Source organism: Poeciliopsis prolifica, unplaced genomic scaffold (genome assembly GCF_027474105.1).
Source record: "Poeciliopsis prolifica strain line A6 unplaced genomic scaffold, Auburn_PproV2 SCAFFOLD032, whole genome shotgun sequence".
Taxonomy (NCBI): Eukaryota; Metazoa; Chordata; class Actinopteri; order Cyprinodontiformes; family Poeciliidae; genus Poeciliopsis; species Poeciliopsis prolifica.
In genome coordinates, this window is record NW_026562407.1 from 3,093,350 (window position 1) to 3,111,640 (window position 18,291).

The 18,291-nt window shown below is 40.3% G+C and overlaps 1 protein-coding gene across 4 annotated transcripts in view; it reads right to left on the bottom strand.

The window, feature by feature from the left end:
• Nucleotides 1-453: 453 nt before the first annotated feature.
• LOC129373234 (protein phosphatase 3 catalytic subunit alpha) overlaps nt 454-18,291 on the bottom strand; it is an 87,178-nt gene continuing 69,340 nt past the window's right edge. The window contains exons 9-15 of one of the 4 annotated variants that reach the window (XM_055051074.1): nt 13,688-13,813; nt 12,206-12,277; nt 10,432-10,458; nt 8,389-8,473; nt 6,554-6,651; nt 4,564-4,593; nt 454-783 (exon numbers count right to left, since the gene is read on the bottom strand). In XM_055051074.1, the coding sequence (XP_054907049.1) occupies nt 575-783; nt 4,564-4,593; nt 6,554-6,651; nt 8,389-8,473; nt 10,432-10,458; nt 12,206-12,277; nt 13,688-13,813 (647 nt within the window). In that variant the 3' untranslated portion in view covers nt 454-574. The remainder of the gene's footprint in view (nt 784-4,563; nt 4,594-6,553; nt 6,652-8,388; nt 8,474-10,431; nt 10,459-12,205; nt 12,278-13,687; nt 13,814-18,291) is intronic. The other 3 variants (XM_055051075.1, XM_055051076.1, XM_055051077.1) reach the window with 3 other exon arrangements.

Here is an 18,291-nt window from a genome sequence, read left to right on the forward strand (position 1 = left end):
TATATTTTTAAGACTGCCTAATTAATTTCAGAGCTATTTTATAAGAGTAGCAAAAACAAAAGTCATCAATAAATAGTCCTTATTTAGTTTGTACACCCTTATATCTTTAAAAACATCGCCTTTCTCATGTTCTGTCCCTCTCTCTCTCTCTTTTTTTTCCCCCCTTTTTTAGTGCTGTGTTTTTGTAAACGTACAATAGTTAGTAAGAAGTTACACGACTTTCCGTTTCGGTGTAAATGAGAAAAAGGGTCGTTTAAGAAAAATAAAATAAAAGCAAACCACACAAACCCTACGGTCTCTCTCTCTCCTCCCCGTTTCTCTCTGACGGGCCGACCGCTCGGAAATGTGACCCGGCAAATAACTTAGCGGATTTGACTAGGAACTAATATTATGAAGGCATTTTAAAAGACTAGAGCAAGTGAGATGACCCCCCCCCCCATCACCCCTCCTCCTCCTCTTCCTCCCCCCCTCAACCCCCCTGCGCCTCCTGCGCGGTGGCGGGCCGTGGTGAGGCTGGGGGCCAGGCAGCCCCGCGGGCCGAGGCGGCGCCTGCTGCTGCTGCCGCCGCCGGCCTTCACTGGATGCTGCCTCCGCTGCCGGCGCTGGTGCTCCCCTTGGAGTCCGTGCCGTTGGTCTCCGAGGACAGGGCCCGGTTGAGCGAGTTGAGGCTGGCGTCCGAGGGCAGCGCGTCCCGCCGCGGCGGCATCCTCTCGTTGATGCGGTCCAGACCCTTGGCCTCCTCGAAGCTGGTGATCTTGTGCTGAGGGGAGAAGCCTTTGATGGCTGTTGAGACGTGGAGGGGAAGAAAAGCGGAAAAGACGAGGAAGTTAGAGGCGGTTTTTAAAATAAAACCGAGAGAATCATAAAAGCAGCTGATCTTGGTTTGTAAGCTTGAAGACCAAAACAAGAGTTCGTCCAAAACAAACAAAAAATAAAACTAAAGCCAAACCTTGCGCTAATAATGAGTCACTTTAACAAATGTTTATGTTCACCTTCTAGGGTTAAGAGTCACATGAGAAATTATTTATAAATCTGAAAAGCTTTGCTGACCTTCTGCTGCCGTTTCCTCCGGCTGCGTTTTATCCTCACAATTTAACATTTCGAAAATAAATTAGCTTCATGGAAACACGTTAATTTTAGTTTTCAATAAAAAGGTTTTTTATCGAAATTGGTTTATCTTGCAAACAAATGGAAGCAATTTTTTACAAACTACACGAGTCACATAATCAACATGTCTTTGGCGCAAACCACAAAGAAGAAGAAGACGACAGGAAGTGGTTATAAGATGCTGGTGCATCATGTCTTTAATGACTTATAGACTTTTCCAGTATTACAAGTGAAATAATCTGCCAGCAGAACTAGTCAATAATTCAACATTAAGTCAATATTAAGCTAAAAGGTTATTTGTAATTTTGACTTTTTTTCCCCAAGACATTTGCACTATAAATTAGACCAAAAATACTTGGGAAGAGTTTGTGTTTTTGCAGTGCATAATTGGATTTTATTACAATGAATCAGTTTCTGACTTGAACTGTAGCAACAGCTAAACGCGCATGTTTTACTGTGAGTTTATTTGGGGTTTTTTTGGGCATTTTGTATTTCAAAGTTTTGCCATTTTACAATTTCTTGCTTATTTTTTATAACGAAATAGCTTCTCGTGTAACTCAACCCAGAGAAAATCACAGCTACTGTTGTTTTACAAGAACCTTCTAATTAAAACTGCTTAAATGTGCTGTAAAACCATATACCGTAGTTAGCCTCGTTTTATTAAACAGGACATCACTTTAACATCGTTCGCCAGATAAAAAGAGAGGAACAGAGATTGACAAAAGGATCAGATGATCCTTCTAAATCTATAACAAGGGGCTGCTGGCATCAGGGTCAACAGGTTTTCACTTTACCGCCAAAGAAAGTCTGAAGGACGTAGACCATGTTGCACTGCTGCTTTTTCTCTCTTTCTTTCTTTTTTGGTTCTGTTTCGTGGTAAGTCTTGTGTTTTCAGGCAGTATGAAAAAAGAAAACACGGCTCTAAGACGAAGCCCGAGGACCCCAAACATCCAGATCGCCCTGTCGTCACGTCACAGTTCGAAACGGAGAGAAGACGATGATCAGAGACACGCGGAAAGATAACGGGGAACGAAGGGAGGAGGGGAAAACAAAACAACAGTAGAGTGGAGACCACTGAGACACTACCACAGAATAGAAACCACGTCGAGACTGAAACACTACAGACACTTGACGGTGCTAACGACTTGCTATGTCCGCTTGGAGCATGCAGCAATTAGGGTTCACCAGGAGCTATGAGGGATGGAAGTCACCACCAGGCCTAAATGGAGCAAAAACCTTCACATTTCATCACTTCCACCCCTCATAAAGCCTCTTTCAATGACGCAAAGGAAGCAAAAGATGACCCTCTGTTGAGACGAGGAAGCAGGGGCGTCATGTTCTACAAGGAGGGCATGATGGGTAGCGTAGTTGTGTTGCTGCATAGCACAGGTCAGACACAGGTTATTAGCGGCTCACAAGAAGGAAACACGACACAGCAGGGCCACAGGAGACCGACATGGAGAGAGAGAGAAGCAGAGAGGAGTCTGGACACTACAGTGGACTGTCCTCTGTGGGGTTGAAGAGGACGCACCCGACAGGTTCCACGTAAATAGCAGCTGGCGCACTACTATTTAGCTCGCAGTTGAGGTTGTTCTTGTGCAAACCAAGGAAAAGCGATAACAGTTTGTTATTCTTTTCAGAAAGGGAGAGTCTAATGCAGATTTCTCCCCAGGAGCTTTGGGTTTTGAGCTCGGAAGCAATTGGAGGATCGATGCAACAGCAACAACAATGCACAACTGCTTCAGCCGTTTCAAAGGGGACGAAACACTGAGAGGCTTTCATAGCAAGATTTCATAAGTCTGTGTGAGGGCAGCGCAAGAGGTAGACGGTGAAACTGAGTCTTCATCAGAGGAAATGTGACTTGGCGTTTACGGTGTTGTGCAAAAGTTTTCCAAAAAGACAGACATGCTTGTAAGCTTCAGAGGCTGTTGATCATCACTTCCGTATGCATCGTTACGGGTTTTTCTTTAGACTTTGGCTGCTTTATTTTTCTCCTGTTGACATTAAAAAAAATACATTCTCAGGTGTTTTGTTGATTTTTTTCCTTTTAATTCTTCTTCTTTTTCTCCTGTTTTCACTACACATCCGGACGCGAACGAGAATTTGGTCCTCTGATAGTCCAGAGACTAAATGTCTCTGTCCTGCAGTCGTCTGTTTGCATCCCCGCTCCAACACACCTGGATCAAATAAATGGTCGAGGCTTTTCAAGGACGCAATTTAGCCATTTGACTCAGGTCCGTTGGAGCAGGGATGCATCCAAAAGTTGCAGGAAAATGACACCAGAGGGCTGGAGTTGGAGACTCCAACCCTCTAAATTAATTTTTAGCTTTTCTACTATTTTTCAAATGCACTTTTTTGACTTTAAATTAAAAGAGCACCACATTAAATGGATAATAATGTGAAATCTGGAACCACAGGGACAAATTATTTGTTTCACACAGAAAACAGTTTTAAAAAAATAGGAATATTTCAAAAAATGAGCAGCAACACAGAAAAGTGAGTGAAATCTATGAGGGTAAACACATTCTCTTTGTTTTATTTTTCCACTACTATAAAACAAAACTAGCGGGTTGAAGGTCAATTAAAAAGAAGCAGCAGCTAAAGTCAGAAGAGAAACTCAGAAAGCCAGAGGAAATGTTGCTCAAGCACATTTCAAATAATTACAAGAATGTCTGGCTGCGTGGAAAGAAAATGCAGACATTTGTTGCGATTTAAAACTTGTGCACAGTTCTGTAATTTATTGCAATCTGTGACTTTACTAGCGCTCTTTTCTTTGAACAAAAACCCTATTTTATAGGGTATTTCTGCAATTCCTGGGCATTTATTTGGTTGTGTTTATCACAAACGTAATAACTGACACATAAAGTCAGTTATTAAGGAGCCACTGTGTTTTCCAGGCAGCAGAAATTTACGGTAGCGCTTCCAGAGGACCTGATATTACCCACATATTCACACCTTCCACATTTTGTGAGCGTGAAAAATGAGTTCCTTCAAGTGCAACTATGTCTGGCAGTTTTTATCGCTGACCGGCGATTCGAAAAAAAAAACAACCCAAAAACGTCATTTGGCAATTCTTCTGAAATGTGAAGCAAACATTTTCAGTCACAAAACTCTGCGGTGATGTCTTGTCTTTTTGCTTTGCGCTCACCCGATAGATAAAAAAAACAAAAACAAACAAACAAACGAAAAAAACAAAACAACAACAATAAATCACAGGGACAATCTGTGATCATGAAATCTCTGCTATGAAAAGCTGGTCCCCCCTTTAAAACGTTCGACCACATGATCTAACGTACTTACTTCTTGCTCTAAACTACGCCACAGTTCTACTCAAGCACCAGCGAGATGGATGGAAGAACCCGGCCAAAACCCACCCGCCTTCCCACCCTCCCTCCCCCCCACCGACTGTCTATTGCCATGAAAAAGCAACAGAAGAGGGCGGCTAGACCCATTTACCTTCGTCAGCCTCAATAGCTTCAATAGTAGCTGAAGAGAAGAAGAGGGGGGTTGCAAAATGAACGAGAGAGGTGAGCAGGAGGAGGTCATTGTCAATGAGCAGCAAAGACAGCCAGTAACGACAACAAAAGGTTAACGGCATCTCCACATTTCATGACAAAAGAATACGAGGATGCTAGCAAGAAGGGAGGAGTGGCAGCAAATATCATGGAGAAAGGGTTAAAGTTCAAGAGAAAGTGTCAAACGAATGAATGTAGTGGCAGGAAAAAAAAAAAAAAGACCTTAGAGAAAATACGACACAGAAATGTTGTTTCTGCTAGAAATGTGATTAGAAATATTGAAAACAAATGAAGAACTGGATCAGATGGAGACAACAGGATAATACAAACTCAGCCTCTTTTGATGCTGGATATCAAAATCACCGGCTGAGTGTTGAGAAAACCGTTCAGCCACTTACCGATTACTAACCGTCACCCTGGGAGTGACACGTTTAAATAAAATGCAACACAAAGGAGGTTTACAGACATGAGGAAACGGCACAAAGCTCCAGGAGGATGAGCTCCAACGAAACCAACAACACAAAACGTGGTTGAAATGGAAAATCACAGGCCATCAGATCAATGATGAAGCTACGCAAATCTGATGTTTTCACACATTAAATAGGGAGGAAGAGCCTGTCTAGAGAAATTATTGTATTAAAATGTCATCAGCAACCATGGTAAATATGTATGCAGTAGCATATTTCACACTGATGTTTCTGGAGAAACTCAAATCAAACATTTGCTGTAGAAAAACAATATTACAACTCTAAAAATCCCTATAGAAACCTAAATAAGTGAAGAATGGTTTATTTATGCTTTTATTTGTTTTAGATGGCCTAAAAAGTTGAATTAGTAATCCTGCAAAGTTAATTTATCTTAACCAAATATTTAAATGAAACAAAGACTCTAAAACAACCATAAGAGGTGATACAAAAATAAATTAAAAAAAAAGTTGTGGGCACTGCTAACTAAGACGTTAGCACCGCTAACGCTAAAGTGCTAAGCTAATGCCAAAGCGCTAATTTCAATTATGTTGATTCGCATTCAAAACTACAGTCAGTGTTTCTACAGTGATGCATTCTGGGTAGAGAATACCTGTAAGTTCCCGCATTGCATCAGGAGAGGAAACTGCTCAAACAGTTTCAAAATAAAAGCATGAATCTAACCGACTAGCGACTTGAAGAATTTCTTTAATTTAATAAAGTTTACTTGCAAATTAGCGCTTTAGAGTTTATCCAGAAAAATCAGTTTAGTGAAAGCTAACTGCGCTAAGCGTTTTACAAGTGAAGTATCAACTTCACTTGCAAATGTATTTCAATTCTATTTCTTAAGATCAAATTTATCATTTTAATTTTCGATAGTAAGATTAAACTAATGCATTATTGTATTGAATTGGTTTTTACGTGTTTTTCTAGAGGGACAACAAGGCTGTAAATCTACAAAAATCTGCTTTTAATTTGAGAAAGAGGAATATAGATAATCTTCAGATTTCAGTATTGATTTCTGATCCGTAAAGCTTCTTAAAACCTGCAGAGACGGTTTGTGAAACTGAGGGTGAACATAAATCTAGAGACAGAACATCTAAAGACAAAACACAGCGAAATACTTGCACAACAACCGAATGTACCTGCAGTTTCTAGAGAGAAAGAGGAGAAAGAAAACACATGGGTAATATTTGAGTAAAACCAGTGGAAGAGAGCAAACAGGGACTGGAAAACAGAAGCAATAACGCCGGACGTTAAGAGGAGACACATTCAGGAAGAGAACAAAAAACCAAAGAAAATACGCCGAATGTAGCTGGAGGGGGAGAAGATTACAGCTTTTAATTCTCTTTAACTAACTCACAGTTAAACTTATAGCATGATATTTCATATACTGAGCTGGCGCCTGGTTAGGGTTTTTCTGTTTCTCCTGAGACCAGGTCAAGGGGTCAGAGGTCACAGTCTCACCGTTCTGCAGCTTCTCTTTGCCGCCGGACAGCACTCCGCTCGGCAGCATGCCGGTCGGGGTCAGACCCTTCAGCGTGAGCACGCTCTCACTCTCCTCTCTGAAACACACAGGACAACGGCGTCAGGTCAGAGGTTAGTAGAGGAGCCGACCCGACCCGAGCATCTGCTGGACTCGTTTCATTTTTCTGTTATTTGGAGTCGGAGCGACGGCTAGCTTCATCAGATCAACAAAGAGAGAGAGAAACCCCACAGCATGATGCTGCCACCAACATGTTCTACTATGGACCAAAAGTTCAAGTCTGAGTTTATAGAGAAATTCATAAAATCTAAGATTGAACATTTTTTGAATTCATGATGGATGGATGAATAGATCAATGAATGGATGGATGGAATCACTCCTCATCTCCTCCTCTGACCATCAGACTTCTTCTTCTCTTCCATTTCTCTTCTTCTTGTGGTGTTTGGCCTGCAGCTTCCTGCCTCTTCCTTGCGTCTGATTGGCCGTTCACCTAAAACAGTCTGCGGTTCAAACTTCAGCGTAAACAGCAGCGACAGATTTACAGCAGGAAACGCTGCTGCCTTGATTTATTTCCCTTCCTCTCTCTAACTGATGTTGGCAGGAGAAGAATAAACAAAGTTCTTGGTTTTTGGAAAGTTTGATAAACTTTCATTAAAAAAACACCAGGAGGAAACGACTGAGGAAACTATTGAGGAAACTACTGGGGCTCTTAAGAATTAAAGAAGAATTAAATCTTTTTGCGCCCAGTAGAAGTCAGTTTGGTAGAGGTCAGTGAGGTAGAGGTCAGTGTGGTAGAGGTCAGTGTGGTAGAGGTCAGTGTGGTAGAGGTCAGTTTGGTAGAGGTCAGTGAGGTAGAGGTCAGTGTGGTAGAGGTCAGTGTGGTAGAGGTCAGTGTGGTAGAGGTCAGTTTGGTAGAGGTCAGTGAGGTAGAGGTCAGTGAGGTAGAGGTCAGTGAGGTAGAGGTCAGTTTGGTAGAGGTCAGTTTGGTAGAGGTCAGTTTGGTAGAGGTCAGTGAGGTAGAGGTCAGTGAGGTAGAGGTCAGTGAGGTAGAGGTCAGTTTGGTAGAGGTCAGTTTGGTAGAGGTCAGTGAGGTAGAGGTCAGTGAGGTAGAGGTCAGTTTGGTAGAGGTCAGTGTGGTAGAGGTCAGTTTCATAGAGGTCAGTGTGGTAGAGGTCAGTAAGGTAGAGGTCAGTGTGGTAGAGGTCAGTTTGGTAGAGGTCAGTTTGGTAGAGGTCAGTGAGGTAGAGGTCAGTTTGGTAGAGGTCAGTGTGGTAGAGGTCAGTAAGGTAGAGGTCAGTGAGGTAGAGGTCAGTGAGGTAGAGGTCAGTGAGGTAGAGGTCAGTGAGGTAGAGGTCAGTTTGGTAGAGGTCAGTTTGGTAGAGGTCAGTGAGGTAGAGGTCAGTGAGGTAGAGGTCAGTTTGGTAGAGGTCAGTGTGGTAGAGGTCAGTTTCATAGAGGTCAGTGTGGTAGAGGTCAGTAAGGTAGAGGTCAGTGTGGTAGAGGTCAGTTTGGTAGAGGTCAGTTTGGTAGAGGTCAGTGTGGTAGAGGTCAGTTTGGTAGAGGTCAGTTTGGTAGAGGTCAGTGTGGTAGAGGTCAGTGTGGTAGAGGTCAGTTTGGTAGAGGTCAGTTTGGTAAAGGTCAGTTTCGTAGAGGTCAGTGTGGTAGAGGTCAGTTTGGTAGAGGTCAGTGAGGTAGAGGTCAGTGTGGTAGAGGTCAGTTTGGTAGAGGTCAGTGAGGTAGAGGTCAGTGAGGTAGAGGTCAGTGAGGTAGAGGTCAGTGTGGTAGAGGTCAGTGTGGTAGAGGTCAGTTTGCGTACCTCAGCACAGAGAATACCCGGGCCATCTTCCCAATGGCACGGATCTTGTTGCGGATGACCTCCTTTCTGGCAGAAGCTGTGGCACCTAAAAAGACAGAGGTCAGGAGTCACAAAAATGGTTCAAAAACAACAGCTTTGAAGTGAACTAGAAAAAAAGCTGGAACCAAATCTGGCTTCACGTTTGTCCCTCCAAGAAGTCAGACTTGAAATCCAAAAGCGTCATTTTTCAATGTTTTTCTTCCTGTCTAGTTGGGTAAACTATCAACTGAAACTATAATAATTATATGTAATAGAATAATATTTTTTTCTTTAAGATAAAAGATTTTTTTATCAGTCAAAATTATACTTAAACTTATATATATGTAAATAATTAAATTTATAAGTACCCCCCGCTGATATGAGCTGCAGCTCATCCACGTTTCTCTAGATATCAACATAATTCTGTCAGAAAACTCGACCAATTATTTGTCAGAGTTTGAGCTGCAGGCTTGTTTCCTGTGAGACAAAGTGTTGAAAGGATCCGTTTTGAACCGCTAAGGATTGGGTCGCTCCTGTTTTGTAGATGATGTAGTTTTGTTGGTTTCATCACAATCTGAAATCATGACTGAGCTGGAAAATGGCAGCATCAATATAACCGGATGTGACATATTTATTCTTTCTTTTTGTGTGATTTTAGGCCCTAATATTCATCTGTGGAAAAAACTAAGAGCCCACTGCACTGAATTGAAAACCTCATTTATTGATTCCTGATCTCTTCCTGAGTTAAAACATTAGTTTTGTTGTTTCTAAATTCATATGACTTGGTTTTCTTTGCATTATTTACTGCATCTTTTTCATTATCTGGACCATTTCTCATTTTCTGTAAATAAAGAAAGTTTTTGCTTGGAATTTTGGAGACACGTCGTCAGTAGTTCATAGAATAAAAGAACAATGTTCATTTTACTCAAACATATATCTATAAACAGTAAAATCAGAGAAACTGAACATTTTAAGTGGCGTCTAAATTTGTTAACACTTTATTTGAAGGGTTGTCCATAACACTGAACATGAAGGAGTCTTTATGAATGTTTATGACTGCTGTCATGAAGTATCATTTGTTAAATAATGACACTTTTAATGCAAAATTGCACTAAAACTGCTAACCTTGCATTAAAAGTGTCATTATTTACCAGTCCACACTTTTAGTTGCGTTTCAATGCAACTTTTAAAGCAGGTTTGCATTAATAGTGGAACTATTTAACAAATAAAACTTCATGACAACAGTAATACATGTTCATGTTTACAGTGTCATGTCACCCCTTCAAATAAAGTGGTGTTGCTTTTTCCAGAGCTGGATATAATCAACAAAAGTCTGTAAAGAAAAACAAAAAGTTGCGTGCTGTGTAATCCTTCCTTCATGAAAAATAAGTAATTCAAGGCAGCTAATGGCAGCTATGAGACAAATCTGACAAAACCGGGCTGGTGCCGTCAGACAGCGGACAGGAGAAGAGCGTTTTGTTGGACTATTAGTTTTAACGATATAAGCAACACATGAAAACCACAATGCTGTTATTTAAACTCCCAAAAACCAGATTATGCACATCACAGCACCTGAGCGCGTTTCTCAGCATTGGGTGCAACCATGCCAACCGCGTCTCTCCTCTATGCTAGCGTATCCCCCAGAGTCAGGGCAGCAGCATGCATCCTCTGTAAAAACAGCCTGGTTTGTGTCCAAACATGTCAGATCGGCATGTTTGGACGACCCCACGCTCTGTGGTTTTTTCCTGGTTTTTTGCTTGAACAGCTTGAATCCTTCAGGGAATCAGTTTTGGGAAATTAAAAAAGAAAAAATGATGGGAGTGGAGTAAAAACGAGAGAACTGATGAGCCTTTTTGTTGATTTTCACCTTCAGCGTTTTGCTAGCTAGAAACTGGTTCGTCCAACCGTTACACATCCTCTACTTCCACCACAGAGACTCAGAACAGATTGTTAGGAGAGTGAAGTTAGTTCACAAACGGCAGGAGTCTCAGCTGATGCTGCATACACACACAGACTGTTTTGTACCTTTTTTGGGGGGATATATTAGCTGTCCTTCTCATGAAACAACCCCAGAAGAGAAGACAAAGAGAGAGGACAGAGAGATCAGTGGATGGCCGCAGAACGAAAGATGAGCGGACGGAGAGATGAGAAAAAGCACAACAAATGAAAAGGAAAAACTCTGCAAAACATGAAGAAACAGAGAGATTAGATGAGCAAAACCAGAGTAGTGATAATATTCCAGCATTAGAAGAGCGGTGAGGGAAATGTGAGAATGAGGAAGGACGCAACTGGGAATCATGGGAACAACAACAAGTAGAAGATGATCAGAGATTATGAGGGAACTGGAAAGGTGGAGGTGAGCGAGGAAGGAAAATAATTAAACATCTTGCAGGGCAACACTGAAAACTGAACTGAAAAAGAGTTGAAACGACTTTAAAAGTGAAGAAAAGAGCAAAGAAAAGAAGCGAGAAAGTCTGAAATCACTGAGGGAGTGAGTCGATGAAACGGATGTTAGAGGACCGCTAAAAATTGGTTCCTGTGATGTAATCTGAAGTTTGCATAAACCAATAAAATCCAACAAAATTTACCTTGGTCAACTTGGATAAATATTATAATAAACATAATTAAATTGAAGCTCCAGACACAAAACAAATCTGGACATTTTCTGCCCGATTTACAAAGCCATGCTAATGTATTCACGTCCCTGGAACTTCTTCACATTTTGTCACAACCATTTTAATGTTTTTTTTATTATTTATTTGTTTTAAGATTTTCTTTTCAGAGAAGTATCTGAAAAGTGTGGCATGCACGTTTTGTAGTAGGTCTCTGCCAGTTTTGAGCATCTAGAGAGAATATGTGAACGGCCACTTTCATGCTTTGCCAGATTCTCGACTGGACCACATGTCTGGCCTTTGATTAGGCCATTCTAACACATAGTCACGCTTTTATCTAATGCGGTTTATGTTGCTGAATTTTCTGGAGTATAAGTCAGATCAGTCAAAAGAGCAGGAGTAGCAGAACTAGGAAATAAATGGTGACTTAGAGTCCAGCAAATACAGTATTTACTGTTTGTTTTGAATATTATTTTACAATCAAACTCTGCTTTAAACCCTCACTAATGATCTCCAACAGAAAGGCTTTATTTATGCTGAGTTTAAATGACCAATTATTTAAATTACCAATCGAGTTACTTCTGAAGCAATTGGTTACAATAGGTTTTATTTAGAGGTGTCAGAATAAAGAAAAGTTTAAGCATCATCTTATGTCCACTTCGCAACAATGTACTGCTTTGCATTAATTCATTACATAATTTTAATAAAATACATCAGATTTTTAGCTCTTCAATGTGACAAAAGGTGTAAAAGTTGGAGAAAGTGAATATGTTTGCTGGAGGCTTTAAATTCAATCAACGAAGCAACATTTTCGACTCTCAAACTAAGAAATTTTAAAAATGTGACTGGTGTGAGAAACAGCCGAACACCGAATCCCCGTGCAAAAACGAGGAGGAAGTGGAGGTGAGATCATTTCCTGTTTGCCCATAAGGGTCAAAGCAGGCAGAGGAAAACTGGAAAAAATGTGACCGGAGATAAACTGAACCTCCTCCGATGTTCAAAACGTGCAGCAGCCAAGAAATACTGCACAACACCAGCAACTGCGCAGATAAATAAATGCTTTTTGTTTCGAAGTCAAAGGTTCTCTGGACCAAAACCTGAGAAGAAAGTTTAAGTTTGGAGACAACAGATGAGTGGAAGAATGTCTCCCTCTAGTGGAGCTGAAGCGAAACTTCAGCAGCACTCACCGTCAAGCTCTTCGTCAGTCGTCAGCTCGTCGTTGGAACAAATGCTCAACACGTTCACAAGCATCTCCGTCACTGAAGAAAAGGAAAACAAAAGGTTCTGAACACAGAGGAGAACAAACAGGGTCAAACCTAAGACTGTTTATAACTGTTTATTTAGGAGTGAGTCAGGTCCTTTATGCACAAACAAGCTCCAACAGAAAGTATTTTTATTAATTAACCCAGACACTCCCTTTAAATCGTTGCATACTTGGATTTGAAAGGAGACTGCACAGCTATACTCAGGGAAAATCTACATTCTAGATCTTTGTGCAGAAAGATCAGATGCATATTGACCCACCGCCAAAAGCTTTAGTAACTTTATTTTTTCACTCCTGAAAACTTAATTTCAATTTAATTTGGTGTAAAAGTAACCTGGGAGGACAATACATGTATTTTTTAAATGTTTCTTACTGACTTTACTACAACTACTAAAGAATATACAAACTAAAAAAGGTATTTCCTTCTTGTTAACCTTGTTGATATGAATCCGCCAGGAACCTGAATCGGTAAAAGAAAATCTCTACTGCATCACGGTCCCTCTGCTGCTTTAGTAGTTCTTCTTCTTCTGTGGTTTTACTACAGCTCTGATGGGAAAATAACTTGGAATAGGAAAAGGAAATAAACATAAATTTTCTTTTTTGAAGACATATGACCCACAATTTCTCCATTGTCGTGACAGAAGATGTCATACTCTGGTGAGAAATCCAGTGTAAGTGAAGCAATTATATATATAAAAAAAAAACAGATTCAAAGATTTACAGAGTGAAGATTTTATTGTACAAGAAAAACTGTGTAGCAATTTATTTGTGATTCTTAAGGTGGGTTAGGCCACCTGCTGGCAAATATAGATAACTGCATTTTTAATTTCTTCAGACTAAAAAATGATCAGTATCATCCACAAAAAGAGAAAAAATGAATGTCGGATCAACACATTAGCTTCATAGGATAACAAGACATGTCTCCAAAAATGACGATATTTCTCTCTGTGTCCATTTGCAAACTGCAGTCTGTTCCTTTTTGTTCGTTGTGGATATGTTTCACCGTTTCACCAGCTTCAGTCAAGGTCTTTTGTTCTGGGCCTGATCTGATTTTGGATCTAGGACACAGAACCCGTCTCCTTCCTGGACAATACAGTAGCCGGACATTTCCCAGGGTGAACCAGACTTCTGCAGCTGCGCAATTCTCTTCCTGTTATCTTGGCAATTAACTCAAATGTGTCAGCTAACCTATCAGAAGCCTCCAAAGCAGTGACATCACAACCTGAGCTTTTAGAGACAGTAATCAATCTGTATGTAAACTTTGGCTTTATTGTTCATCTAAAGAAGTGGCGGCAAGTTATTAATCAATCAACTTTTTGCTTCATGCAAACTAGCAGAGGCTTTGCTGCATTTCTTTTGGAAATGTAAATGTACTCTTTTCAATATGTTGCGACTGCGCACTCACCTTTCTCCCCGACGAACGGCAGAGACCAGGTGAAGACGTCCATGAAGTTGGGCAGCCAGTAAGGATGAGGTGAGCAGTTGAACTGTCGGATGTTCATCACGTTGTTCTCGTACTTCAGCACAGCCGCTGTGGACGGACAAATCATCATGAAATCATCAGCAAATGAAACGAAACAAGGGATGAAAACGGTGCACAGGTTTTTCCCCAAGAGGCTCAATTAATTATTCTCAAGTTGTAAAAACTATTCAGTAGCTGCAAGTTTTTATGTTTAATTAGAAAACAGTCAAAGCACCACAGACATTTATTTGGCAGACTAAGTGTCCAACTGCGAAGCATCCAAATCAGAGTCTGGGTGCAAGCTCAAGATTTCTGTCAGTCAACCTCTGGTAATGATTTCAGAATTACATGATGGACTACTGCACAAAAATAGGAATAAATAAGTAAAAGAATTAATAGAAATGCCAATCGCTTCACACCGTGTTTGTCAATCTCTCACTTTGACAGCAGGAATAATTTAGGTGCAAAAATCGCACTCTGGGGTGTGAAAAAAAAGAGGTTAGAAAACAGTCCAAGCATCAGAATTACAGCAGTAAACGTGTCTGATGCTTATTGTTTATTGTTTAACCCTGCCTAACCCAGTAGGAGGGACTGCCGTCATCTTTAAAAAAACAACAACCTTGTTCTTAAAAACCTGAATAACAAGCAGATTCTCGGTGGGTTTCGCCAGATATTACTGTGCAAAACTGAGTGAGATGGCAGCTTTTCTATCATTAATACATGAGTATTAGGAGCTAGAGCAAACAAACTGACACCTCTACAACTTTTTTACAGATTTTAAGTTATAACCACAATTTTAAAGCAAGATTTCAGGATATTAGAGTGGAGGCACTTGTGCTTTGTGTTGGTTTATCATATAAAATCACAATAAAATACATATTTTATTGTTTCAATATGACAAAAAAGACTAATTTTGTCACAATATTTTGTGGTACTATTGTGATAATAATAAAGATATCAATAAAAAACTATTTATTACAAATACTTATCCTTTAGGTAATAAACAGATTTGCAGGGTGATAATTGGATGGTGCAGCATTCATAGAGCCACAAACACAAACATTGTTCCTGAAAAACATTCAAGACGCCACTTACTTCAAAAAGTGTGCTTTTTATCACTAAAATGCCAATATTGATTTAAATTTATTGATGCTCTTGCTGAACAAACAGTGGGTAAAAGAGCAGTAATAACTTTCTTTCTCTTTTTTAACATCAATAAGTTTATCATGACGATAAATCTAAATTCTTATCATGATAAGAAATTGTGCACAAGTGATAAACAATGCGATGGAGAGGAACAAATATTTTTTTTCCATTAATAAAAGACTAAAAATCTGAGTTTTTGACAGTTTAAACCTTTTCTACAAGTTAAGAGTTTTGTTAAATGAAATCTCAGTGTGTTGTGTTCACACCTATTATTTAAAACAGCTAATGGGAGGGTCCTCACTTTTCCCTCTGAACTAGAAGAAAACAAGGCAGTTCTTCAACTTTGAACACAAGACAAGCATTAAAAGCAACTGCTTCTCCTGTCCACATGTCTAAAAGGAATCCACACAGCGACTTTAAATTATTCAAAATGTTGTATTAATCATGCAACAGGACGGACTCAGGTGGGTGTGGCGCAGCTTGAAGGTCACAACAAGGGTGTGTCAAGGAAAGCATCAAAACATTTCTCACCAGCTGATTGTTTTCCCTTCACAAGCCAGAATCTTATTTGTTTCAGATGATAACCGCTTGCTGCATGTGCGCTCACTCGTGATTGAGGCGCAGACATGAGAGCTGCCAAACATAAATATATCTGATCTGAATATAGAAGCTTTGGCTTCTCGAGCGCACAAGGCCAGACCGAGGAAAGCCGACACCGTGCGGCCAGGTCGCCGTCATGGGACTTTCCTGCTTCGGGTCGGTTTGAGAAGCAAATAAGACGAAACGCGGAGCTGCAAAGCCGTGCAAAACTCTTGAGTCATCCCTCCTGTCTTTAAGCTTCCAACCAGATGGACTGTGTTGCAGTTTTTAGTCCTGCGGGTTTTTCTCCGTCTCACAGAAACTCCAGCCTTTCTTTGTGCTTGGTAGGTTTCAGAAAGATGTTTGCTGTGGAAACGACTCAATTCTCAACTAAGATTTGATCAGACATAAAAAAAAAAAAGTCAAACTTAACAACCAAGAACAAGAATCAAACATGGAGAACCAATTTTTTGCTTTATACAAATCTAGAACAAACTGAAAATCCAGAGAAAAAACAATTGGCTTATAAATTATCGACTAATTATTCTTATTTCTACTAAATATGGAAACAATATTTAGTTTTGTGCTTTACCTTTGTTTTGCTTTTGTTTGTATTTCCTTCTAATTTATATAAAGCACTTTGAACTGTCTTGTTGCTGAAAATATGGTATGCAAATAAAATTACCTTACCTAAACTCCAATGATGAATTTAGAGTATTGTGTTGACATAGTACACAATTTGGTAAAAAAACAAAACAAACAAAAAAAAAAACAGACAAATTTTAGACATTTTGTGACGCAGATAAAATTAGTTCCTTTTTTTTTTTTATCTGGATCTTTAAATTAAACCAAAGACACAGACACAGTTTGTCTTTGGTTTAAAAATAAAACAAACTGAATGTTATCAAAAAAACTTTGATGGTTATTTTTGTACCATCAAAGTTCTCTTGAGGTGCAGTTTTCGTAGTTTTACAGGTTCAATGCGTCTTTTTTCTGGCACTTTCCATTATCAATCTGTTGTCTTCTGCTTGTGGAAGTAACAGGTAATCGACATATCCTGTTCTCCAACTAAACTCTCGCTCGTTCTGCAGACGTCTCAAAGGAGAGACGCGTTCAGAAAGGATGGACAGTCTCTTTGTAACTTGGGCTCAATCCTGCCATCCTACATAGGAAACTGCTTTCATATATTATAAGGACATGGCGATCCTTAGTGCCTAAACAAAAGGTCAATGGACTTCTTCTTCTTGTTTCACCCTGTGATAAACCAGCGCCTTTTGTCTGATGACTACTAAAAATAAGAACCAATCCCTGCTTGGATTAGCAGGAACACCTTAAGTCCAAAACAAAACCTGGAAAACCTTTTCTATCAAAAAGTCAACCTCTAAAAAAATAAGAACAATGTCTGATTCCTGAGAAACAGAAAGAGAAATTAAGATAGGTTGAAAACCACTTTATTAGCTCAGGTGCAACAGGCCACTATGTGGTTTGTGTGACTATCTTTAGACGCAACAGTCAGAGCATTACAGCGGTGACTTCTCTCTCTCCAAGCACAAACCTAAAGCTCCATCAAAAACACCGACAGAATCTGTCATAAAGTTGATGTCCGTCTCTCAGTCGGAGCTCTGGGTAGGCGGTGAAGGCAGCTGCACACGTGGGTAGACATCGCATAAACATCACTTGCTGCATAAACATCGGCGTGATTGAATGTAGCCGTTGAAGTCCAGATGGAGGAAAACAAAGAAGGTCAGTTCCCCCTGCTGTCAGCCGTTCAAAGGAACAAAGGATACTGTTCAGCAGTTTCATTTATCATCAGAAAACAACTCCATTTCTCTTTCCAGAACAGCTTTGTTGATCTCTGCAACTCTGCATTTCAGCCACTAGAGGTCTCTCCTGCTCCAGCAGTGCATTGGGGTTCAGACTGAGGCTCAAATCCGCTACAAACTCAGAGAGGGAGATCGTAAGGCGACACCCGCTCATCAATTATTCAACAGGGAGTGCCTCCAGCCAGTTTCCCTGGTAACGAGGACTGTTAAATCTGTTTGGGTACCATAGGGAGATTCCCACCGTCTTTCCCCAGCACTAAATGCTGCCTGCATATCTGTCTGCATTGCCTGCAGTGTAAAGTTTCACTTGGTTAGTATTCAAAGGGGGCCATCCAGGCCTTCTGGGTTCGTTACGTTCAGATCTCGGCTCACAGAAGCGAAGAAGTACGTGGATGGGAGGGATTTACTGCACCTCTCATCGCTTGTTTGCACTGGATTTAAACAGAGTCAAGCTTTTGGATGGTTTCCTTTTCAAAACGTGTGGTACCAGCAGTGCCTCTCGAATGTTTTCACACCCCTTTATTTATTTGCCCTCATGTTATCACATTAAACCAACAAACTGGAGTATAATTTATTGGGATTTCACATTATAACCAACAGAGTATGTACGATTTGTCTGAAAATGTTGAAATAATTTATCATCTGGGCAATAGTATTAGTACTTGTTGCTACAATTGTAGCTGCAGGTTTTTCAGCGTAGTGGTTCATGGCCCTGATCACTGTTCAAACGACTGCATGACCTCCTCTGCATGCAGTCAAGGGACGGAGTAGCCTGTTAATCAGCAAGGAAATCCCTAAAACATGCAGGACTTGGTTCTTGAGGACCAGGATTAGAATTGAAACCAATGTTTCACAGGGTCTGTCTCTACCTCCCGCCAATTTGATCGGAGATAAGAAAAAAAAAACATCTTAAGATGGTTAAGAGCCAACATAACCATCTTATCTTCAGATGGCTCCAAAGATAATCTAAGGAGATATTCCTGCAGTGTGTCATGTGCT